The 23,609-nt window shown below is 38.3% G+C and overlaps 2 protein-coding genes, 1 long non-coding RNA gene and 1 other non-coding gene across 8 annotated transcripts; 2 read left to right on the top strand and 2 right to left on the bottom strand.

Annotated features, from left to right (window-relative positions):
- Positions 1–10,300: 10,300 nt before the first annotated feature.
- LOC133732687 (uncharacterized) lies at positions 10,301–14,721 on the bottom strand. 3 transcript variants are annotated; one of them, XR_009857279.1, is made up of 10 exons: positions 14,240–14,721; positions 13,962–14,094; positions 13,500–13,607; positions 13,101–13,195; positions 12,896–12,939; positions 12,084–12,182; positions 11,146–11,251; positions 11,013–11,055; positions 10,746–10,810; positions 10,301–10,541 (listed from the first exon to the last, which is right to left on the bottom strand). It is a non-coding gene; the product is annotated as an uncharacterized LOC133732687 (long non-coding RNA). The 3 variants fall into 3 exon arrangements; XR_009857280.1 differs by lacking the exon at positions 13,500–13,607 and having other exon boundaries at positions 13,101–13,273; positions 14,240–14,714; XR_009857278.1 differs by lacking the exon at positions 13,500–13,607 and having other exon boundaries at positions 14,240–14,672.
- A 695-nt stretch (positions 14,722–15,416) lies between these two features.
- TRNAC-GCA (transfer RNA cysteine (anticodon GCA)) lies at positions 15,417–15,488 on the top strand. Its single transcript has one exon. It is a non-coding gene; the product is annotated as a tRNA-Cys (tRNA).
- A 138-nt stretch (positions 15,489–15,626) lies between these two features.
- Positions 15,627–18,408, top strand: LOC133729120 (uncharacterized). 2 transcript variants are annotated; one of them, XM_062156592.1, is made up of 6 exons: positions 15,627–15,786; positions 16,012–16,119; positions 16,581–17,657; positions 17,753–17,818; positions 17,915–18,113; positions 18,218–18,408. In XM_062156592.1, the coding sequence occupies exons 2-6, from the start codon at positions 16,117–16,119 to the stop codon at positions 18,280–18,282; spliced, it is 1,410 nt and encodes a 469-aa protein (XP_062012576.1). In that variant the 5' UTR covers positions 15,627–15,786; positions 16,012–16,116; the 3' UTR covers positions 18,283–18,408. The 2 variants fall into 2 exon arrangements, with proteins under 2 accessions (XP_062012576.1, XP_062012577.1); XM_062156593.1 differs by having other exon boundaries at positions 15,644–15,796.
- Positions 18,409–19,104: 696 nt separating this feature from the next.
- On the bottom strand, positions 19,105–23,300 carry LOC133729121 (ras-related protein RABE1c-like). Of its 2 annotated transcripts, none has more exons than XM_062156594.1 (9): positions 23,141–23,300; positions 22,859–22,995; positions 22,167–22,239; positions 21,979–22,079; positions 20,685–20,750; positions 20,412–20,509; positions 19,802–19,864; positions 19,632–19,724; positions 19,105–19,529 (listed from the first exon to the last, which is right to left on the bottom strand). In XM_062156594.1, the coding sequence occupies exons 2-9, from the start codon at positions 22,929–22,931 to the stop codon at positions 19,449–19,451; spliced, it is 648 nt and encodes a 215-aa protein (XP_062012578.1). In that variant the 5' UTR covers positions 22,932–22,995; positions 23,141–23,300; the 3' UTR covers positions 19,105–19,448. The 2 variants fall into 2 exon arrangements, with proteins under 2 accessions (XP_062012578.1, XP_062012579.1); XM_062156595.1 differs by having other exon boundaries at positions 22,859–22,991; positions 23,141–23,278.
- Between the last annotated feature and the right edge of the window lie 309 nt (positions 23,301–23,609).

Here is a 23,609-nt window from a genome sequence, read left to right as displayed (position 1 = left end):
AGGTCTTCGTTGGTGAGCTTGGCGAAGTGGTTGGTGGCGAAGAGAGAGAGGAGGATGCAGATGGTGGAGTAGAGTGAGCTGAAAAACCCATTTGCGGTGAAGGTGGAGGTTGAAATGGCGGTGGCAGGTGTGGTGGAGGTGGGTCGGTGCTCGAGGATTTCAGGGTAGCCGTTTTGACAGAGCCATGAGTCGAAGAAAAGGTCAGAGATACAGATAATGCGTTCATTCCCCTCTGTTCCTTACGGTAAAGAGCTAGCTCCAATGGGTTCATATAGATACAGATAATGCGTTCTGGGTTATTTTCTTCTCTTCTCCAATGTGGTCTTCTTTTAAGTTTTGGGGAGTCTTCTCTCTTCTGGTTCTTCCAAAATTCTCATGCTCTTAGGTACTGCTGGTGTGCGTCAAAGTGAGGTGCAGCTGCATCCTATTCTATTTAATGAAGTTAGTTGCTACTGTCGCAAGCATCATGGGCTCATGGCTTATTGTGGATGCCATCTTTTCTTTTGGGTGTGCAGTGGAATTTCTTGGGTGCCCACACTTTTCATTGCTATTCTTTTGGGTGCTCAGGTTTATTCTTTGTTTGGAGTACCAAAGTGAGTCTTAGTTCTACTGTTCTATCATCGTATTCAGTTTTGGTTCATTTGTTTTCTACGTTTGTTTTCATACTTCTAATTTTGTTGGTCCTCCTATTTGGGGGGCAAATCAAAATGGTGCTACTTCTGTTTTGCAACAGAAAGCCCAAAAGGAAAGAAAACAGGAAAAATAGAAGTATATTGCTCCCTAATAGACGTCTATTGGGGGGCAATATACGTCTATTGGGGAGCAATAGACATTTGAATTGATGTAATCTACTCGTTTTTTTGCTTAATCAAAGTTTTATTTATCTAATTTTACGAAGATTAGTTCCTATTCTGGCTATCTAAAATTCTATTGGGGGGCAATAGACGTTTTGAATTGATGTAATCTCCTTGTTTTTTTTCTGTAATCAAAGTTTTAGTTGTCTAAATTTAGGGAGATTAGTTCTCATTTTGGCAACTGAAAGTCCTATTGGGGGGCAATAGACGTCTATTGGGGGGCAATACATGGATGATAGTCGTCTATTGGGGGGGGCAATACATGGCTGATAGTCATCTATTGGGGGGAAATACATGGTTGATAGTCGTCTATTGGGGGGCAATAGACGTCTATTGGGGGCAAAAAAACTTTCCGGTGAGATTTTCAGCAAATTCCGGTGGCCGGTAGCCGGTGACCGGAATCCGGCCAGAGTTGACCGAATTCCGGCGGCCTGTGACCGGGCTCCGGCGAAGTCTCCCATGGTTTCTCTCTCTTCCGTTTTTTTCTCTCTCTCTCTAAGTAACAAAGGGGTAAGGGTAAAATGGTATTAAAAAAAATTAAAAAACAAAAAAAAAATCTTAATGGGGTATTAGGGAAGACCTCCTTAGAGTGTTTTGGGTAAGAGAGAATTAAAAAAACTTAATGGGGTAAGTGGGAAAAAAAATCTCTAAAAATGGTGTAAATAGACAAAACCCCTTTTTTAATTTTTTTTCTTTCAATTTCAATGTTCTCTATTTCAATCCATGTAAAAATATTAGTAAATTTACAACTATGATCAATAAAGAAGATATTGAAAACCAAACATTTTTCTAATTTGACCTAGCGCTCTGCTAGGGTTACTCGGCAGCCTTCCTTTGTCGACAAAATTCCCAAAACTTGATGGCCATGGTCATCGTTAGCCTTGTGGCTCTTTGGTTCTTGCTATTTGCTGTTTTTGATTATTCAGATGGGAAGCCGCCTTGGTCTGGGGCTTCTATTTCTTCTTCTGTCATCAACCAAGAGATCCGATTGGAGGTTGATGTCGTGGTGGACGGGTTGGTGGCTGGTATTCCAGATGCTTTTGTTGGAGTTCGGCGGGGATCGGAAAAGGGAATCGACGCTCATAGTGGATTTCGGCGGGACTGGCCTCGGGGCGAGGAACTGCTGCATCTATGGCGAAGTCCGTATCCTTGGTGGCTGGCCGGAGATTGGGATCGTCTTTTGAGATCAGGATCGTGATCGGAGTCGGCTGTCGACTTCAGGGTCGGGAGTGGCTTCTGCTGCAGGCTGGTGGGGGAAGTGAAGATCCGTCTTGGTCGCCCAGGAATGATGTGGTGGACTCGCGGCGGCGGTTGTGGGGTGTTCCCCTCTACTGGCATTGGCGACGGCGCATCTGGTGGTTGTTGGGTGGAAGAACACGTGTGGGCTCAAGGGGCTAGGGCTTTGGTGTACCCTACTCTTTGGTCCTGCTCTTGGTGCTGCTGGGCCTCCTGGGCCTTGAACTGGTTTGTGACCCTTAGATTTGGGCACACTGGTCTAGGGTTTCAAGCGAGCTGGATTACCCTTTTGCTAAGGGGTTGGATGGATTGGGTCTCTATGGCCCATGGTGTTATTTAATTTTTGTCTTGGGTCGCAAAAACCAGTGCCTTAGTTGGAACCATTTTATGAAAGCTTCGAGGTTTCTAGGTTTTTGTTAGAATAAAAGTGCGTGAATTTACCAAAAGGTGGGTGTACTCGGGATTTTTTTGGGATTTTATTCTTCTAGAATAGAGTTTGATGAGGTTCTAAGGAACGATTCTTTCTGTCGACCCCATAGGAGTGTTTCGTTTTTGTACTGCTTGCTGAATTATAATGAAAGGGCTGACCTACTTCCTTCAAAAAAATAAAAAATAAAGAAGATATTGATTTTTTTTTCTCGGTATTTTAAATTTCTACTTTTGGTGTTCACAAAGAATATTGCAAAGATTTTGATGAAGTTAAAAGTAATGGTTTTGTGAATTGAATAACGAATTAACGATGAAGAGGCAACAAAAAGACAAAACGATAGTAATAAATTCCAATTTGGGTGGAGAAGATAAAGATTAATGTTATCCAATGAGAAATTAAGTAGTATTTGTATTTAATTAATTACTTATATATTTATTTTTTCTCACACATTTGAATTTTTGAAATTTAGTATACTTATCTGTCATTTTACACTTGGGTAATATAGTCTTTTAGTAATTCAAATGTTTGTAGGGTGAACTAAGAAAATGGTAGGGTGGCAATAACCGCACCCATAGTGTTAACATGTTTCTTAATCTTAGGATTGGAAAAGTGAAAAGTATGATCTTTATAATGTATTCTAATTGCTCTAAATAAAATGTTTTTGGAAAATTTAATTATTCTGACACCAGCTCAAGACTTTAGATACATAACTAATTTGTTTACAATGAAGTCTAAATAAATAACAAAAACTAATTGTACTTTCCAAAATATATCTTTACCGTCGCGCTTTCAAATTCTAAATTCTGGTTCCGCCATTTAATGCAAAAGTTAAATTAATATATAGGTTGAGGCACATCCATGTCCCCAAATTTGATCAATGTTTATGATCAGTCACACGTAGTTCTCAATACGGTCATCTTTTTTTTTTTTTTGGTCTGAAATACGGTCACCTCATAACTGTAAATAACTAGACGACTAGTCTTTTGAGTATGTATGAAGCTTAATTTCACAATTTTACCTGAGCAAATTAAAAACTTAAAAGCATTCATTGGTAATTGCATCGATCTCATGTTTTTACTGATGATGCCCTTTATCATATAAAGGTATATAATTTACGCAGAATTTAGCACAATCTCTACGAAAGAAAATAAAGAAAACCGACATATTAATTCCAATGTAGCAGCTAGCTATATTAATACAGCAACTATCCTTTTTCGACTAATTACTTTGTGGAAGCTAGAGAAGCAGGTTTGTGTTCTTGTGGCTTTGTCTTGAGGGCTTTTGTATCTTCTCATCTGCGAGCACGGGCTTCATATACCCATGGCCATTCCGCCCAACCATGGCTAAGCTGCTAGGATGATCTTTGCAAAGAGAGGGACTAGAACAGACGCTTTGTTTCTTCTTCTCTGAGGCTCCATTCTCCTCTTCTGTACAGGCTTTACCCATAAAATTGCCAATCTCATAACTAAAGAACGAACCAGGTTGAAACCTCATGAACTCTTCTTTCGGTCTCATACTTGGCCTAACATCACCGGCGGTACTGAAGCTGCTAGGGTTCCCAGACCACGGCGTCAAGAACGAACGATCAACCTGCAAGAAGGAAGTTAAACGGGGACTTAATCGCTTGTAGCGATATTGATCCTCCTCGTCGAGTACTTGTTCAGCTACAGATTGGATGAACATCGCATATGATTCTTCTTCCATCGTCACCAATCCTTCGTCTCTTGAATTCTATTTGTAAATTGTAATGAAGGTTGAGTAAACCTGACTTTCACTCGTACTTATAGACAGCGTGATCCATGTACATGTGGGGGTAGTATTCCTACTTAGATCTGAATTCCAGCCTTTCCAGAGAACTTACCCGATTAGGATAAGATTAAGCTGCCTTGCCTCGACCAAGGTATGATTGAATATTTGAGCCCCTTTTTCAAATATTTATTCTTCATTTAATAAATTAGAAATTATTTTGTTTCGTGTTTTAGGAAACTGATCGACGTATAGTTTGGAGGTGAATATGCGTACACAGTTTTCATATGAATATATATATATATATATATATATATAACCCATGTATAAATCAAAGTGTGACACAACCATCTAATGTGTTTGCCAAATACGTTGACGAAATTAAAATTACCCATGAAGAGGGGTGTGGTTTGTAAAAAATTTCAATTTTAGTGTGTAAAAAAAAATTATGCTTAAACACGTACTAAGTCTTATGCATTATGCATGCTTTCATTTAGTGAAGATTTGACAAAACATAGATGACGTATCTCAATGGTCACTAGGTACTTATTTAATTGCTTATAAAGTCCTGATAAAATTGAGTCGGCATTTAGCCCTTATCCATGATAAACCATTCTACATTTTCATTCGACCAAACAAACATCTCGTAAATTCTAGAGAGATACTCCTAATATTTTCACGATCAAACAAGTTAAATAAGTATGTATTTACTCATTATCAAAAAACTTAATTTTCTAATGACTTATTTGTAGTGGCTGTTAAAGTTTTATCAACTTCCGACTAACTTGTTCAAGGAAGAACCACCTTTGGGCCTATAGGAATTGAGACGCCCGCAAAACAAGATGATCAATCAACTAGTGAGTTGATATAATGTGTAATCCATGTGAGAGTGTATATAAGTCAGTCCCTCCATCCCTTTCCACGAAAATTCTACAATGTACTTGATGTATTGATGTTCCTTATTACATGACATCTTCTTTGTCATTAATATCATTTTAAAGCTCTAACTTATAAACTTATTACTTAGGTTCTAATTATTAATTTATATTATTAAATAAAAATTATATATTTATTCTCAAACTAAAAGAAATTTTTTTAAGCTATAAACTAACAAGAGTTTATGCCCCAATTAATGTCGTGGAAATTGAATCCCATAACTTTCTTGAAAAAAAAAATCTCAAGATCATAATTTCTAGCTAAAACTATAGATTATATATATATAACACACCATTTTTAGCCGAAATCGCATATTCTTTTTGAGTTGAAAAGGTCAATCTCATTAAACATTTCAGTAAGTAATATAATAGTGACTTGTCCAGAGGGCCGTCAGTAGAAGCCCTCCGAACACAACCCTAGCACACCCCTTGCACGAGTATACTACTTAGCATACCCCTAGCACACCCACCTTTTTTGATTAAGCGCTAAACAAGAAACTAAATAAACTCCGAAATCAATAAATTTTCTACGAAGCTACTTGTTTCTTGTCTATCTTCCCCACTCAAAAAATAAATAAATAAATAAAATTAGGCCTATCATCCTTTTGTAATAAAGGATGGAGACCCAAAACTAAAATAATAAATAAAGATTTAAAAAACCTAAATTCCATACAAAGCCCAATGAAACCAATAGGCCTAGCTTTGAGAAACCCTAGCGGATTACCAAAACCTAGCGTAGTTGCAGCAGCACTATTGGCTTGCAAGCCGCCGCAGCCGAAGCCAGGAAACCAGTCATGCTTGCCTACACCTCCGCCAAATCCAAAGCCAAAGCCAAAGCCAAAGCCAACGTCCAGATTTCTGTCTTCCATGTTTGCCACCACCGATGACGATCGGGCCAAGTAGATATTGTCCTCAATCGTTCCCAAAAACGAGGAGAAAGAAGTCTGATATCCAGGCTCCGTCAACCAATCCCCTACCAGAACCATAGCGCCAGCCTTCGCCGGTATCACCTGTGGAGAATCTACAAATCAGACCCAACTCATCTACAGATCAGCCACAACTCCACCATCCGTGTAAACATAGGCCAGGAGAACAACAAGGAACAAGAGGTCGCAGCCTATAGACCAAACATGGCCCCGAGCAAACTCACCATCGCCAAGGAGCAACCAAGAGAGGGGAGAAAGAGCCCGCTTCTTGGTTGAAGGTACAAAACCGCCACTCACCAAAGCAAGCCGCCGTCAAGGAAACCCCTCTTACAAGGGTCAGAGAGAAGCATTAGGTAATGTAATTAGTTAATTGAAATCGCATATTTTTTTTTTTGAATAGAAATTGATATCATTAGAATCAATAGCCTGGCACTCAGCCAATGGCTAGAGTCTAGCTGCACTTACAAAAAGATAGCCGGTAAGAAAATCTGAAACCCTAATCTAAGCAAAGCAAACTCATTACAAGTCACTGATAAGCTCGCTATAATTAGCGAACTTATAGACAAAGAAACTCCAAAGTCTTCTAGGGCAAAATCATATTCTAACCTCCCATTAGCCAATCACGCAATTGTGGTACCAATAGAAAGGCACTTCCTAGCCAACAAATAGAGGCACTTCCTTATCCATAAGCCGCTTGAACGCCAATCTTGTTCCAGATAATTACCAACTCCTACAGAAGTTATGATCCGAAACGATTGGTCCTGGACCATAAGCCGACCTAAAAACCCAAGAAAGTCCAATCCACATTCTCAGGCCAGGCCCACCATTCATCACTAAGTGACAAATGAGGGTGGCAAGACACCCTCCCTTCTGGCCCATAACATAGAGCCCAACAACTCAAATTTGAGCCCAGGCCCAAGCCCAAAACTGAGTAAGGTGAGCAGCAGCCCGACTCTGCTTCTGCCCCAACACCATCGTCGCCAAGTTTTCCAGCGGCCGGCCTCTCCAGCACTGCATCACCGTCCTTTGTGTCCGCTGCCTCGCTGCTACGCACAAGAATCCAAGCCGGCGATCAGACCCGGCCAGCCGGAATTAGCACAAGAGGATATGATCCCCTACACTCAAAACCCGCTGGAATTCAGTAAACCCCGACCTGTCTCTCCGCCGATTGACTTTGCTCTAGCAGCGTCAAGACCCGCCGATCAATCCCACCTCACGCCGGAATCAAAACAAATCTGCATCGAGTTCGACTTTTCTCACTGATCTCCAAGCCTGGGAAGAAACCCATAACGGAAATCCTACAGCCTGCCCGAGAACAACGGATTGGGTTCTCCGCCGTCTGCTTGAACACGGTCGAACTCTGTGCCGCCGCCGTCTGCTCGAACCCTAGGGTTAGGGTCGCTATAAAAATCTTCTTTTGAAATCGCATATTCTTATTTACTCACCAACATTATTCCACCCGTAAATAATAAATTTTGAACGCTTCTCCAACTGATGGAATTCAAAAATTTATTACACAAATTTTTCAATTTTTTTATAATTAATTTCTCAAAGTCAAAAAAATAATAAAATAAATACAATAAAAAATTGTTCGAGATTTCAATAATCCGACAGTTAGTTTATGGTATAAGAGAATTTGAAGAAAAATAGCGTTAATATGTTTCTTAATCTTAGGATTGGAAAAGTATGAACTTTATAAAAAATCATATAGTTGATTAGAACAACTTTTGAGTAGAGAGAGCGAGCGAAAAGTGAGAGCCTCCTACCCTGTCCGGAGGCGAGCCTTTTTGCTGTCGTCGGACTGGCTTTTGTGGGTCTCGTCTGGGATTAGAGTAAGCTGCGCCTTCGGTCGACGTTTCTCGTTCGGCTCAGGGAGTTTGTGGTGGAGGGAGATCCAGGCGGTAGTCGGGTTTTGGCTTGATCCTCGCTGGCTTGGTCGGCGAAGTGGTTTGCGAAAGTGTGGAGGCTGCTGGGTGGCGTCGTGGGCATGGCGGTGTGGCGTGGTTCGGATCGGCGGCAGTTTCATCCTACTTCGGTGGTGTCCAATCTGGGGTGGTCGGTGGCGCGATCCGGGTTGGGTCTCTGGATCCAATCTGGGGAGGGATCTTATCTGAGCAGGTTTGGGCGAGTTCTGGATTGGATTTGCTGTGGTCGTGGTGGCATGGTCGTCATGGCCGGTGGATCTGGCAGGGCAAGGTAGTCGGTGGTCCATCGGCAGTGGGGGGTTTGGGCCAAGCTCGGCCTGCTGGTGGAGCTTCTCCTGTTTGGGCATGGGTTTGTGTTTGGGCTCAGGTCCCAAAATGTTCTATATATTTTAATGTTTTATTGCATGTTATATTTAATTAGACGTGGCTTTATGCCGGTAATAAGGCCCTATCATTATTTGGTAGGGCGACGTGGGCTTGGTCCCGGTATGCGCACCCAGTGTGCCTTGTCTGGACTAGCGAGGAGGCGAACTATTTGCTTGATCAAATGGACGCAACCTCCTAGTGGCATGATGAAATTGAGTGTCGCCGGATTGATTTCCATGCGGCAACATAGTGGGAAAGCTGTGTTATGTGTAATGATGCTTCTTCGTGATAGAGTTATCTTTCCAGTATGTCACCGGCCACTATGTCAAAGCAAATAGAGTAGCCATTCGTGCACTATTTGTTAATTGGTGCTTGTTAAAATACATAGATTTTGTGGATAGTCTTGGTATTATTTCAGGATTTTCTCTTTATGCTTATTGTAATCTGGGGTTCAGGTTTTACGTCCTCCCCCCTGTATTCTATAATTTCATTTATCAAGCTTTGAGGGCAGCCGCACCAGCCCTTTTCAAAAAAAAAAAAAAAAGTATGATCTTTATAATGTGTTCTAATATTATTTTTGATAAAATTTAATTATTCTGACACAACTCAAGACTTTGAATACATAATTAATTTGTTTACAAAGAAGTCTAAATAAATAACAAAAACTAAAGATACTTTCTAAAATATATCTTTACAGTCTCGCTTTTAAATTCTAAATTCTGGTTCCGCCTTAAATTGATTGCAAAAATTATAGGTTGCATGAGGCACATCCATGTCCCCATATATGATCAAAGTTCATTCAGTCACAGATAGTTCTCAATATGGTCATCTCATAACTGAAAATAATACAACTAGACGATTAGTCTTTTGAGTATGTATAAAGCTTTCACAATTGTACATGAGCAAATTAAAAACTTAAAAACATTTGCACTGAGTAGCAACACATTGGTAATTGCATCGATCTCTTCTTTTCACTGATGATGCCCTTTATCATATAAAGGTATATAATTTACGCAGAAGTTAGCACAATCTTTACGAAAGAAAAAGAAAACCGACATATTAATTCCAATGTAGCAGCTAGCTATATTAATGCAGCAACTATCCTTTTTCGACTAATTACTTTGTGGAAGCTAGAGAAGCAGGTTTATGTTCTTCCTTGTGGCTTTGTCTTGAGGGCTTTTGTATCTTCTCATCTGCGAGCACTGGCTTCATATGCCCATGGCCATTCCCCCCAACCATGGCTAAGCTGCTAGGATGATCTTTGCAAAGAGAGGGACTAGAACAGACGCTTTGTTTCTTCTTCTCTGAGGCTCCATTCTCCTCTTCTGTACAGGCTTTACCCACAAAATTGCCAATCTCATAACTAAAGAACGAACCAGGTTGAAACCTCATGAACTCTTCTTTCGGTCTCATACTTGGCCTAACATCACCGGTGGTACCGAAGCTGCTAGGGTTCCCAGACCACGGCGTCAAGAACGAGCGATCAACCTGCAAGAAAGAAGTTAATCGCTTGTAGCGATATTGATCCTCCTCGTCGAGTACTTGTTCAGTCGCATATGATTCTTCTTCCATCGTCACCAATCCTTCGTCTCGATCTTGAATTCTATTTGTAAATTGTAATGGAGGTTGAGTAATTAAACCTGACTTTCACTCGTACTTATAGACAGCGTGATCCATGTATATGTGGGGGTATTCCTACTTAGATCTGAATTCCAGCCCTTCCAGAGCTCTTATATATACTAGGAAAGGTGGCCCGCGCGATGCTGCGGGGAAAAAGTTATTGTATTTTTTGTTCATTATTTAAAGATTTATTTAGTTTGATGTAGTTTGGTTAACAAAAATAACTATTGTGCTGAAATGAATTGAAGATAGGGGCAGTGAATTGAAGCAAAATTGGAAGACGATAATTAGTTGAAATACATAAGATGTTATGAACAAATGAGCAAATGGCAAAGTAACTGTCATAGCATGTCACCGCAGCAACCTCAAAAGCCTTATAAGCTGGACATGCCATATTCCTATGATAACACTGGAAATGGAGAGGCCTTGGTTGTTGGTATGGGCTTCGTGTTTTTATATAAAGCGAGATTTCCATTGCCTGCAAAACTCATCTTTTCCATTGGCTGCAAAAAACAAAAATATGGAAACTCTTTTAACGACCTACCGAAATCAATAAAATGTCAAAATTTTGATGATTGATTTTAGTTTTCGTAGTATTGTTGTGCTTCTAGAGCAGGTAGATTTCATATGTACCACTTAACTATCACAACAACATGAACAATGTCATCTATCTCAATGATTCGAAAGAAAATACTCATCTTCTTTACCTCTTTGTACTTCGACATTCCTTATCCAAAACCAAAGTATGAAACCCACAATTCTAGATGTCAAACTGTAAAAGCGTAGGAACCTATGTCACGTAAGCTTCTATATAGAAAGCCAAATGAACTGACTTCAACAACAAAAAAAACATATATAGGCAACAAAGCTTGGATACCTACATGGGTTTTGTCTTTCTGGGTTAAATGTAAAATATCAAAATGTAATACTAAAAGCTGAGAATTGATTAACTATAGTGGAAAGGAAAATTGCACCTGAATCGTGGTCTGCAATTTATAACAACCAATCAAGTTGTAGCTGACAAAATTACGATGTAAACTGATGTTATTACATAAAACAATCAGCAAAGAAAAAACTATCTTGCTTCCGCATATCAACAGAACTTACCAGTGATCAAAAGTAAGCCAGAAGAAATCCACTTCAAAAAGATAACCTCTTGTATTTCAACCTTCCAGCCAAGATGATGAATGTAGTTACATGGGTAATGCTTGGTCTGCATATAAACACAATGGATAAGTAAAAATTTTCTCTTGAAATCACAACTAAACATTTATGGAAAAAAGGGACAAAAGATCCAAACGAACTCAACAAAATTGAAATCAATCTGTTTATTAGTAATTATAGTTATGACTAAATTTGCAGACGTTTTAGTTGAATTTTCCAATTATCTCATTCATTATTGTACCTTATTGAACAGAAGACAATTTATAAATAAAAGTAGTGTAAAATTTTACGAACATAGTGTAGTGATATAAAGGTCAAGGGTTAAGTAATATAATTCTAATACCATCAAAGAGACTAAATGACACAAAACCGAATGTTCTAATTACCTGGTTCAAGCTCAACAGTGGCTGGTGAAATTCTAAAGCCTACGCAAACTTCAATCCAATTTGAAAACTTAGATAATGCTGTGGCCATATAATTCTATTCTTTATATTTTAAGGTTACTTAAAATAATAGATATATAATTTTGCATTCAGACTTTCTTTGCTTGCAGTAAATCAACATATTTATTTGATTCAAAGTGCCAGTAACTAAAGATCACAACAAAAGGCACGATATTTTAAGAGTTGTAAGGCATTTAAAAAGGAGGCAATTTGGGTCTGCAAGACTCTAACTTCATTCCAAAAAATTATCAAGTTCAAACTAAAAACAATGCATTGCGGTTTATTTCTTCTACAGTAACTAATATAAACACAGCATGAATCTGACTACAAACATATGATAAGTAAGTTAACAACTGATCTTCAAAATATTAATTAATCTGTATCATGACCAACAGTGAATACGAATATAAACATATCAGTTCTATATGAAGAACATACCTGAATAGGAATAAGAGACTGAGATAACGCCAAACAATGTACACAGGAACAGCGGCAGAAGAATAATGCACGCACTTCTTTGCAAAGAACCTAAAAAACCTAAACAAAACAGCAATGAAATTTGAAAATTAATCATAAAGCTGCGAAAACTAACTTAAACAGAAAGTTACTCTAACCAAAAGCAAAAGCTTAAAAAATAAATAAATAAATAAACATTAAGATATTATCAGTATTCTTATTGTTAGGTAACAGTTTGTTAATGATCCATATGCAAAAAACCAAAGCTTTGAAGAAAGCTGCAGAATACACAAACAATATCCTACCAACTAACAACCAAATTCGGAATCAACCATCATCACTTCAAATTTGTAATTATTTAAAGTCTATATAATCAAAATTCTAGATTAACCATAATAATAAATGAATAAAAACTACTAAACAAACTGGTGAAAAAGAATCATTGTGTTTTAAATGGCACAACATTTGTGCATCTATGAGGGCAACATTATAGCTTTAAAAGTTAGCAATTTGAGGAAGCAAGAATAGATTTGTTTTTCATTGAAGCAGAGAATATTTTTTTTTAATGCTCATATTAACCACAGAACCTTTAACCAACTATGCTGTTACTGAAAAGCTTGATGACAATTTCCCATCTTGTTGTGTAAAACAACTAACTAAACCATGGCTAGATCACCTGAATGACATCAATAGTGCTAGTGTCTCAACTCAGTTTACGGTTCTACTGTCATCAAGAAACTTAATATTGAATTACCTATCCTATGAAATTATTTACAAAGCTTCAAAAAACTCACCTAGAATACAGACGATCTAACAAATCAATCACTTGAAAGAGAACCTGCAAGCAAAATCAATCAATCACAACCCAATATTAAAAAGAACATAATGAATACATCTGCTAATCCTAAAAGCACAAAATGATTGAAAAAAAGAATTATACACAGAAAATTTCACATAATAATTAAAAAAAAAATCAAATCAGTTAAGAAATTAGAATACCTTACTGTCAAAAAGTGAAGACCTTTACCCAGAGAAAAAAGAGATTTTGATTTGAATTGAAGCTGCCTTGAATAAAGGAAAACGTATTCAACTTCCTGTAATCAATATTATCATTCAAAATCTGCTCCAGTACTCAAACCCATTCAATAACAAAGAACAAATGCTCCTACAGGCTACAGGTTTACAAAACATTATAATCAGAACATATAAACAATCACCGAAAACTAAGAACAATAATCGCTGGGCAGCGATTACCTTCTAAGTCTTTACTAATGCAAGTAAAAGTGAATAACAATGCATGAATTTACCAATCTCTACTACTGCTGCTGTTATGAATGTTGACATTTTCATACATATTTATTGCATTTGAAGTTCAAATTGCGGAAATAAAGAATTTACAGTGTGCTTGAGTATCAATAATAGTATATGCAAACTGAATCCCCTCAAAAAAGCCAACTTCATTGCATATCCATTCTCTCTACCACATGAAGAAGTTTTAAATTAAACCTATATAAAAAACCACAGAAAACAACTATATGAAATTGTAATCAATCGGAAAAAACTTGGAGAAAAAAAAAAAAAAGCCGTCAAAAAGTGTTTACAAATGAAGGACGCATATTTAGGGACTGAAGGTCAGATCAATCATAGGTATACATAAAAAGAACAAAGTTATTTATGTACAGAAATCAGTTCGTATAGGGACCAAAAAAGCAAGAAGATTACCCAATTGATTGCTTCTGATAAGAAAAGCTGATTCAATACTTCAAGTATAGATTACCATACTTGAAGCAGAAGACCCACTGAAAAATCAAATCACACAAAAACTGACAAAAGCAATAGCTGCAGAAGCAGAAAACTTACACACAAACTCTTGGCAAACTCGCTAAAGCCACAAATTCGGGACTGTTCAAACCAAATCCTCTTCTCTCTCTTTCTCTTCAAACACCACAAACCTGTTTTTTTTTTTTTTTTTGGGCTTGAACTTTTACAGAGACTGCAAATGACAGAAAACCAATCTAACATCAATCGCTTTCAGAAAGACGATTATATCATGAAAATCAAACAAAATCAGTTTGGGTATGTGAAGAAAAATGGATAACGACGATATTGATGTTGATCTTACAAAGTCGAACTCTTACCGAGTCCTCACTGTTGGTGATTCTGCATGATTGCCGACTCTGAGGTTACTAACAGTGATTCCGGATGTTGATGGAGGCTTCCCGAACACAGCAGATCACACGTTTTGCTCTGTGGATCGCCCTTGATATCTCTCTCTGGATCGCTCCTCTCTCTCTGTGGATCGCCCTTGATATCTCTCTGGATTGCTCTCTCTCAGACCCGATCTCTCTATCTCTCTGTGGATCGTCCTGGATTGCTCTCTCTCAGACCCGATCACTATCTCTCTCTGGATCGTTCCTCTCTATCTGTAGATGTAGATGTAGATGTAGATGTCTAGAAGTCGCGGAACTTCTGGAAAGGTCAGTGGAGGTCAAACTCCCGAAGGCACCGGCAGCTTGAAATTGTAAAGCAAAGGCAAGAACCGACCCTTATCCAAATCAGGCAAAGCTGTAAATTATCAGGGAATAAGGACAGAAGTGTAATTTTAACCAACCGGCTCAGCTCGAGCCGATAAAAAACGGCTTAGTAACAGTAACCGGAAACCCAGCTTTAATATATAGTATAATTATATAGATCAAAGTGTGACACAACCATGCATGCAATGTGTTTGCCAAATACGTGACGAATTAGAACTATAATTCAGTGTTAAACCATTTTTGTGTTTTTCTTTTATGAAACTGTACTTGAGTAAATCCATGAAGAAGTCTTCTCATTATGAGAAATTAATTAATGTGCCCAACTAGTGACCTCTTTAAAATTGATTAGGTATTACAGTGGAACAAACCCAAACGAAATCGTACTGAATTGGGATACAAGCAAGTTAAGTGTAATAGAACAAATATATATTCTCCTAATAACGAGGCCTCCGTCAAGTTTCACTGCCATGCAGACTAAAACATAATTGCAGCAAATTACTACGACTCTCAGATGGCTCGATCTATATCATGAGTTACACTTTGATAGTCAATTCATTTGAACTCAATTATTGTGTACAACTGTTGTTGGATTTGAATCCGCCAATGATAAAAAATAACGAGTATATATTCCAACTACCTTATTATTTTTTACATCTGAATCTAAATTCACTAAAACAGTTAAATACAACTAAAGCACGGAATCAATTGATCGCCTAGATATATATGCGATGAAACTTTTCCTCATATCAAAAATCAATAACTCAATAACTGAACCATGCTTGGGTCCATAGCTCAGTGGTAGAGCATTTGACTGCAGATCAAGAGGTCACCGGTTCGAACCCGGTTGGGCCCTCAATATTATTATATTTTTATTTTTCCTTTATTAAAATTTCTACTGAATTAACGGCTTAGATGGACACTAAATCCGACACGTGGACGGACGGTGATGAAAGCACCCACGAGCTTTCACTCTTGCGGGTTCACCCAATTTTTATTCTGAGAAAAGATCGAGTGCTCCTCACACATCGTCTACCCAAACTTCCCCTCTTCCTCCTCTTCGCAAAAGATTTGATTTTTTTTTTCTTTTCAAATTTCGTAGCCGGAGTTTCTCGCCGGAAATTGAAAGACAGAGATCGTCGATCAACCTTCTGGTAGGTTCCGGTAATTTTTACTGTCATGACCTCCTTCATTTCTAGGTTACCGCATTTTCACCATCTCATGCATTATTTAGGAATTGGGATTATTCCAGGCCATTTCTAGTAAAGAGAAAATCTTTAATCTTTGTATGAATTACTGAATTAGGGTTTTGATTTTGCTGAGAAAAGTTTAGTTTTTTATTATATTTTGGTGTTTTTTTTTTAATTTTTTTATTTCAGATGGAATTCATCACTGTCTGTGCTTATTGACACTTAAACTTGAAGACTGAGTGAAGGTGGAATCAAGTCTTGTTCTTCCTTTTCCACTGGAGTATAAGAAGCAAAATGGTAAGTGTTGTTTTTAAGTTTTGGGGAATTGATGATTAATTGTGGTTTTGGTTTGTTTGGTTTTGCTAATTAGTGATCTTTGCTACTTAGTTGTTGTTTATGGCATATAGAATTCTAGTTGCATGCATTCTGGGGTGATTGTAATTACTTCAACATGAGCTTTGATTCTGCTAATATAGCTAGGGAGTGAGAATGGGGTTTAGAATTCTACTTGAATGTTTTTGAAGTCTTTGTTCCATTTTTTTTTTTTTTGTCTGGAATGTCTTGTGGTTATTTAGATTTTGCTGGTGTTGGGTGTTCTTTAGGATTGCTGCCATTATTGAATTGCCTAAACTCCAAGTACTTGAGCCTAAGTTTATTGGTAATGTTTTACCTGGTTTGATTTAATGAGAAGGCTTGTGCATGTTTGAGAATATAGTAGATGAGGTTTGAAGCAGTTGTTGACTGATGGTTGTTGGCAGTCGTTTCAGAACAAGGGTTTTTGGATGGCAAAGGGTGCGGGACATGAAAACGATCGAGATGCAACTTTTGGTAGCCCTTCAAGAATTGAACCAAAGCGGTCTCACCAATGGTTTGTAGATTCTGCTGAACCCCAGATGTTCCCCAACAAAAAGCAAGCAGTACATATTCCAAACAGCAAACTGAGCACGGATATGCCAAATGAAAATGTCGCGTGGGAGAATCCTTCCAGCTTTCAGTCGGTTCCCCATCAATTTATTGACCGGTTATTTGGATCGGATACAGCAAGCTCTGCCAACTTTTCAGACAGGAACGTGTCTCCTGTTGGATCAGATGATTGGAGCATAAGAACAAAGGGTATCGATGACCAGTTCGGAGAAGATGCTGCGGTAAATTTGTCCATATCTCATGCTATTGAAGATCCTGAAGTATGTCTTGGCTTTGCTGGGATTAGGAAAATCAAAGTCAACCAGGTTAAGGACAGCGACAATGGCATGCATGCATCAAGGGAACATGGTTCTAGCAGGGAATTTAACAGTAACCTGCCCACAAGTCAGGCATTTGATAGGACACACGAAACCAGTTTCATATCAGCAGGGCAGGCATATGATAAGGAGCATGGTAATGTCACACTAATGGGTCATGCCTACAACCAGGGAACTGCCCATGTTAGACCTTTAGGTCCCAACTATGGCAAGAGGGAAGAAAATGTGATATCAATGGGTGATGGTTACAGTAAAGGTAATGCCAATATGATATCTTTTGGCGGGTTTCCTGATGAACAAGATATGAACACCATGGGCAGGGCTGTTGCAAACTATGATCAATTATACCATCAGTCTTCTGTGCAAACATCAGAAACTGTGAATGAGAAAGAATTGGATGCAACAAATGTCAATGCAGTTGATAATACGGCTTCTGTAGCTAAATCAAGACCAGAATCTGCTTCCAAGAGTAAACCAGAGATCAAACCAATAAAGAAACAAGCTCCAAACAGCTTCCCCTCTAATGTTAGAAGCTTGATTTCAACTGGCATCTTAGATGGCGTTCCTGTAAAGTATGTCTCCATGGCACGTGAGGTATACTCCATCTTTCCTGCCCCTTTTTAATATCTCTTTTTGGTCAACTGAATTTCTTGCAAGAGAGTTATGGTTATATCTCTGCGTGCACCCAGGAACTTCGCGGAATTATAAAGGGTTCCAGCTATCTTTGCGGCTGTCAATCATGTAACTTTACCAAGGTAAGTAATAATAAATATACCAAGTCATCCATTCTCATCTTCTTTCCCTTGTATGTTATCTGGACACCTAATGATTAAAAATTTGTTTTGTGGAAGGGGCTTAATGCTTATGAATTTGAGCGGCATGCTGGTTGCAAAACAAAACATCCAAACAATCACATATACTTTGAGAATGGGAAGACCATCTATCAGATCGTACAGGAATTAAGGAGCACCCCTGAAAGCTTGTTATTCGATACAATGCAAACAGTCTTTGGCGCTCCGATCAATCAGAAGGCTTTTCTCAGTTGGAAAGGTAATAAATCTGTTTTCCATCTTTCCCTGGCTTTATACATGAATCGGCTCTAGCAGCATCCAAGTTATCTTCATTGCTTATTGAACTGATATTCTGTTCCTCAGAATCCTTTCAAGCAGCAACTCGTGAACTTCAGCGCATTTATGGAAAGGAGGAACTGAACTTGTAGGATATGCATAGGCTTCCCTCAACTGTAACATTGGTGATGTCTTGTATGTGTAGGAATGATCAGCACCAGTATGTATGTATTTGTATGACCAATCGATGGAAGAATGGACGCTTTTCTTTTCTATGAGATTCAGTAGTCCTGAGATGTCCTTTGATAATTATCTCCTCCCTTCGGCTTGGGCTCGTTAGATTAAAATCCTTCACATCTGATGTGATAAGAAAAAAGAACTCTTGTTTGATTCGTAATTCCTTCGAAATGATAATCGAGTTGTCCCGCATCTAGGACGTGAGGTCAATTGGTCGTAGGTGCGTTCTTATCCCTGACTTCTGTCGCAGTGGTCACCAATGGTCGAATAGTACACTGTACACCTCTGTTCAGGTGCTCAGTAGGCAGGCATAGCTTTATGGTTTAGGAAGCCAACTTGATGGTGATGGGGTGGCCGACTTGTTTGGTAGTTTGCTTGTGGTAGCTGACCTTAATTATTATGGATGGTAGTTGATCGTCATTGTTGCTTTATGCCATGGAAGGGTACTGGTTTTAATGTCTTCACTTGATACATTGAGACATTATCACTAGGAAAATGTATTGGCAGTTAGAAGTCATGACACACGGACAAGAGGTGTAAAGTTAAAGCATATCGAGGCAAAATCTCCGTATTGCAATTTTCAGCAAACTGAAGCTTATAATGCAGGTGCAAACTTTTCCGGGAAGGGCACATTTTATAGAAGCCGCACTAAACTTTCTGCACTGGCAAAATTATACCCCTCTTTTTTTCACAATTATAAACATCAAAATATACAAACTCACTCATGAACTAACAAATTTTGCGGCAACGTCTTTTTAACATTTATAAAATATCAGATAAGCATCCATCTATCTCTCACACACTACCATAAGTCACAAGCATAAGGGGGAAAGGGGCAGTATACGAAAATGTGTCTGCCACAGGTTACACGTCAATTCTTTACCACAAAAGAGAAGAGAAATGATAAGCAACTACCTTTCACACAATAGGTTTGAAAAGAATGAGATGAAAAAAAAGGAAGATAAGAAGAAGAAGATTACAAGCACCATCATACTGTATTGTCATACAATTAGTTTGTTTTCTTTCCAAGCATAAGTGTAAGCCTCCCATGCATGTCCTCCTTGATTCTAATGAAATCATCTTACGCACAGCAACCCGACTTTTGTGCAGCTTGACCAGCTCCACCTGCCTGGTCAGGTTGATTGATCTTGATTGTGGTTGGCTGTGATAACATAACCAAAAAAGATTATTTCCATAAAGTGATCTAAATACCAATGTGTAACTTCTTTCTATTTTTAGCGGTAAATGAGAGCAACTATTATACCTCAGCCCTAGTATCAGTGTCTGCAAGCCGTTGCTTAATGTCTCGTGCTATTGAGAAAAAAACTTGCTCCACGTTGAGATTCGTCTTTGCACTCTGCATACAGAATTTAATTCAATAAAATACCTAACAACACTTTCCAACTAATTTCCACAATCTAAAGCATTACTTACAGTTTCAAAGAACTTGATCCCATACTCGTCAGCAAGTGCTTGGCCCTTAGAGGTAGGGACAGCCTAAAAGGATAGCGGATATATAATCAGGAATAGTACACATGTATTTTCATTTTTTCCCCTTTTATTTCCTTTTTACTACTAAATAAAATTACAAGAAAACATGCTGAGCAACTGTGTGTTTGATGAAAGAGCTGGAGAACATTTACAAATAGACACAAAACTGCAGACTAGCTGGAGTTATAATCACTTGGGTTGCCATCTTTCCCAATGAGCAACCAGTGTGGAATGGTTATGTTTTGGCAGATGACACGATAAAACCCAGGCTGTTTTTACATTTGTAAAAACACTATAGTAGCTTAGTTTGTTTGGTGGGAGGTGAAGTTCACCAACAAATGCTAAGATCAGAATTAAACTGCCCTTCATAAAAATAAGAAACAAAAAATATAAAAAAATGCATTATTTGTTAAGACCGGCACTAGAAATCTCTATCCCTAGGTGTGTATATCGACAAGCATCCAAAAAGTATAAGCAAGACAAAACAAGCTTCCCCACTGAAAAGTCTATGCAATCTGGTGAAGAAAATTGTTGAAAATTTGCACAAGCTCACCCTTTTACTTTCGTCCATGTCAGCCTTGTTACCTACAAGTATTTTGTTGACATTATCTGATGCATGCTGTTCAATGTTGCGAATCCAGTTTCTAATGTCTGAAAAGAGTAACAAGGCAGGTCAATGACAACAGAGAAATCAAGAAACTTTAAAAGAAAGGAAACTCTGGAGAAACATCCAAACTTTCGAAGATCCCATAAACCAAGAGAAACAGATAAAAGAAATTGAATGATTCATTAAGAAAACGTCATTACAATAAGGAAGAAAATTTACTGTTGAAAGATGATTCATCTGTAACATCATAGACCAGCAAAATCCCCATGGCTCCACGATAGTAAGCTGCAGACAGAAGGATAATAGTTGATAGATTAAAAAAAGACTGGATAAACAGTAAATTATCTTTCTCGGTAACTGCAGAAACAGACAAGGAAAACACAAGTACACAAGAATATACAAAGAGAGTCCTATATGATTATTTATTTGTCGCAGAAATCAGAGTACTGATGTCTACACTCTTTGAAGTTGCAATACAAGCCTGATGAATAATCTGATTATAACTGCCGAGCGAAGTTGAGAAAATCCCCAAAAAAGACACGGGGATTGGATGCTGTGGCAGTGAGGAATAATCCAGTCCTCCTACCTCAAAATGTCCAGAGGCCATAGTTCATTGCATTCTCATAATTCCTATTTTAAAGGTTTGCATAATCCACTGTGTATTAGACTTCCAGCCTCTGAGTTAAAACAGGATGGGGCACTACTAGGACAAAACAATGTCCCTTTTTAAAGTAAGAACCTTGACATGAATAACAAACTGAGCCAGAAGGTAGTTAACAAGCTGTTGCTACAGGAATTTAAGTACTAGTTGAACAGTCTAATAGGCGTGCACCCACCTATGATCTATGAATTCATTTGCATGACATCTGTCACCCAGTTGCAGCTTGTCTTAAAGTTATGACTGTCATCCAATAATTGTGTAAGCAAAAAATTGCCCACTGACTTTGTACCATAATGATAGGTCGGCTACTCAATAGCAACGACAGATTAAATCTGTACTTGAATAGGTCTGGCTGTTTCATGCTTTATTTTGGGACCACTTTCTCCAGTGCACATGTTTAGTGTTGCAAGTCAAATGACTTATGAACCTTTGCCATGGCCACTCTAAGATTGTTGCACATCCTCGTTCATTTCAGAACACACTTCTGCTAACAGAATGCTCATAGAGACCACCCTTTTTAAGCACCCACAAAACTCTCTTCCTAAAATTCATTCCTGTTTCTACCACGTTATTTGGTAAAACACCAAGTTTTTGAATATATGAACAAAAACAACAACAACAAAAAACAAAAAACCCTTTTTAGTCATTTTTTGCAGCAATAAATGTAGAGTTGAATACCCTTCTCCCTGCTACCAGAGAAAAGTTTAACCTTATCCCTGAAGAGTTCAAAATGTGGGCAATGAAAGGTGTCAAAGAACTAATCCAATTTTTATAACACAATGTAAGCAACAAATACAGTACTACCAGTCCTTTGTCAATTTAAATGCAAGTAGTCATAAAGATAAATTGTACCAGTTGTGATTGTACGGAACCGTTCCTGACCAGCTGTATCCCAAATTTGGAGCTTAATCCGTTTTCCATCTAGTTCAATGGTCCTTATCTTAAAATCAATCCTGCACAAGGATGAATGAACACATTATAAGACTCACAATTAAAAAAAAAGGGATGCAATCAACTCAAAATATCAGAAATACACACACCCAATGGTTGTTATGAAACTAGTGGTGAAGGAACCATCCGAGAAACGCAAAAGAAGGCAACTCTTACCAACACCTGCAAAAAATAGCAATTATCAAGACAGAAAATTATAATTTTGCATTGTTTATCTACAAAGTGTACTAAGTTCTGATAACCACTAACACAAGAAAACTGCAGGAGAACTTGAGTATTCAATTTATCGGCACATAACACTCAACTTGAGCATTCAATTTATCAGCACATAACACTCGGTTTGAGTACTTGATAATCTAAAAATGCATTGTCAGAAAACAGCTTTTATCAAGACAGCATTATGTTTAGCAACCTTAGACAAATAAACCAACCATCCAAATTGCTCATTTTTGAAAATGCCTATGGACCCAATAGACAGGACATGAAAGCAGCCCTATACACAACTAAACCAAGCAAAATGCCCAATTTTCTTCAAGCAACAATATCTGATTCAAAATCTCAAACAGCCATTTCAACAAATCAGGCTCAAAAGCAATCAATCAAGCCAGATCCAACCTCAACAACACCCAAAAATCTCTTCTTCTTTTTTTCCCCCACAAATTTACGAACCCTAAATCACCAAACTCGTATTTTCAATCCCAAAATGATCCAACTCTCCAAGCATTCCACTGATCTGAAACAAAAATTCAGAAAGAAAACAAAAGCGAGCAGAATCACGCACCGCTGTCGCCGATCAAAAGAAGCTTTATGAGGTAATCGTAATCGGCTCTAGCCCTTGCTGGTGGAGCAGCCATTTCTGGGTTTCACCTAATCAATGGAGACTAACACGTCTGTAAACTCAAAATCGAACCTTTCTGTCTGCACATAACCAAATCAAAGGCGAAAGAAGCCATATCAAAACCGGAATATAGAAGAATGAGATTGCAGGAAAAATCAAACAGCGGGAAATACCAGATCAAAGGAAAGAGAGAAATTTGGGTGGCCAAAAATTGCTTCTGTTTACCTTGAATGAGCGGTTCTCACACACAGACCTAGCAAAGCTCCCTTCTCCGACTATGGTGGGTTGGGGACTTGGGCTTTCGCTAATAATGCGCACTGTCTCTCTTACCTTTTTCACCCTCATACACACTCTGTGCCTCTCTCTCTCTCTCTCTCTCTTGTTTTATAAATTGGGGAAGTGGTGGCCTATGAGGTTTTGACAGCTTGAAACAGGATTTGGGATGCTATGTGGCGTCGGCTTAGTGGATGACGATGATGTGCCCTAGGAATTCCAAACTGCATGGAATTTTCTTGAGTGGGGAGAATTTTTAAAGATATATATCACGAAGCGAGCACGATACGAATTAGAAAGTTTGAAAGTGAATAGTATTAGAACTTTGGAGCTTTTGATCGGATAGTCGTTTTCGGTTGATGACTGCTTGACACGAAAATAAATATGATATGAACCGCTAAAACAAGAATAATAAACAGGT

Source organism: Rosa rugosa, chromosome 2, assembly GCF_958449725.1.
Source record: "Rosa rugosa chromosome 2, drRosRugo1.1, whole genome shotgun sequence".
Lineage (NCBI taxonomy): Eukaryota > Viridiplantae > Streptophyta > Magnoliopsida > Rosales > Rosaceae > Rosa > Rosa rugosa.
Note: the sequence above shows the minus strand (reverse complement) of the source record. Positions and strands in the feature narration are given on the sequence as shown.

Excerpts from the sequence above, each read along its gene's own strand:
- LOC133729120 (XM_062156592.1), top strand. Across the intron at positions 17,658-17,752 it reads ATGTCTCCATGGCACGTGAG|GAACTTCGCGGAATTATAAA; the intron begins GTATACTCCATC and ends GCGTGCACCCAG. Across the intron at positions 18,114-18,217 it reads GGCTTTTCTCAGTTGGAAAG|AATCCTTTCAAGCAGCAACT; the intron begins GTAATAAATCTG and ends TCTGTTCCTCAG.
- LOC133729121 (XM_062156594.1), bottom strand. The coding sequence starts at position 22,931 with ATGGCTGCTCCACCAGCAAGGGCTAGAGCCGATTACGATTACCTCATA. Across the intron at positions 22,080-22,166 it reads AGTTTCATAACAACCATTGG|GATTGATTTTAAGATAAGGA; the intron begins GTGTGTGTATTT and ends ATCCTTGTGCAG. Across the intron at positions 19,530-19,631 it reads ACACTGATACTAGGGCTGAG|CCAACCACAATCAAGATCAA; the intron begins GTATAATAGTTG and ends ATGTTATCACAG.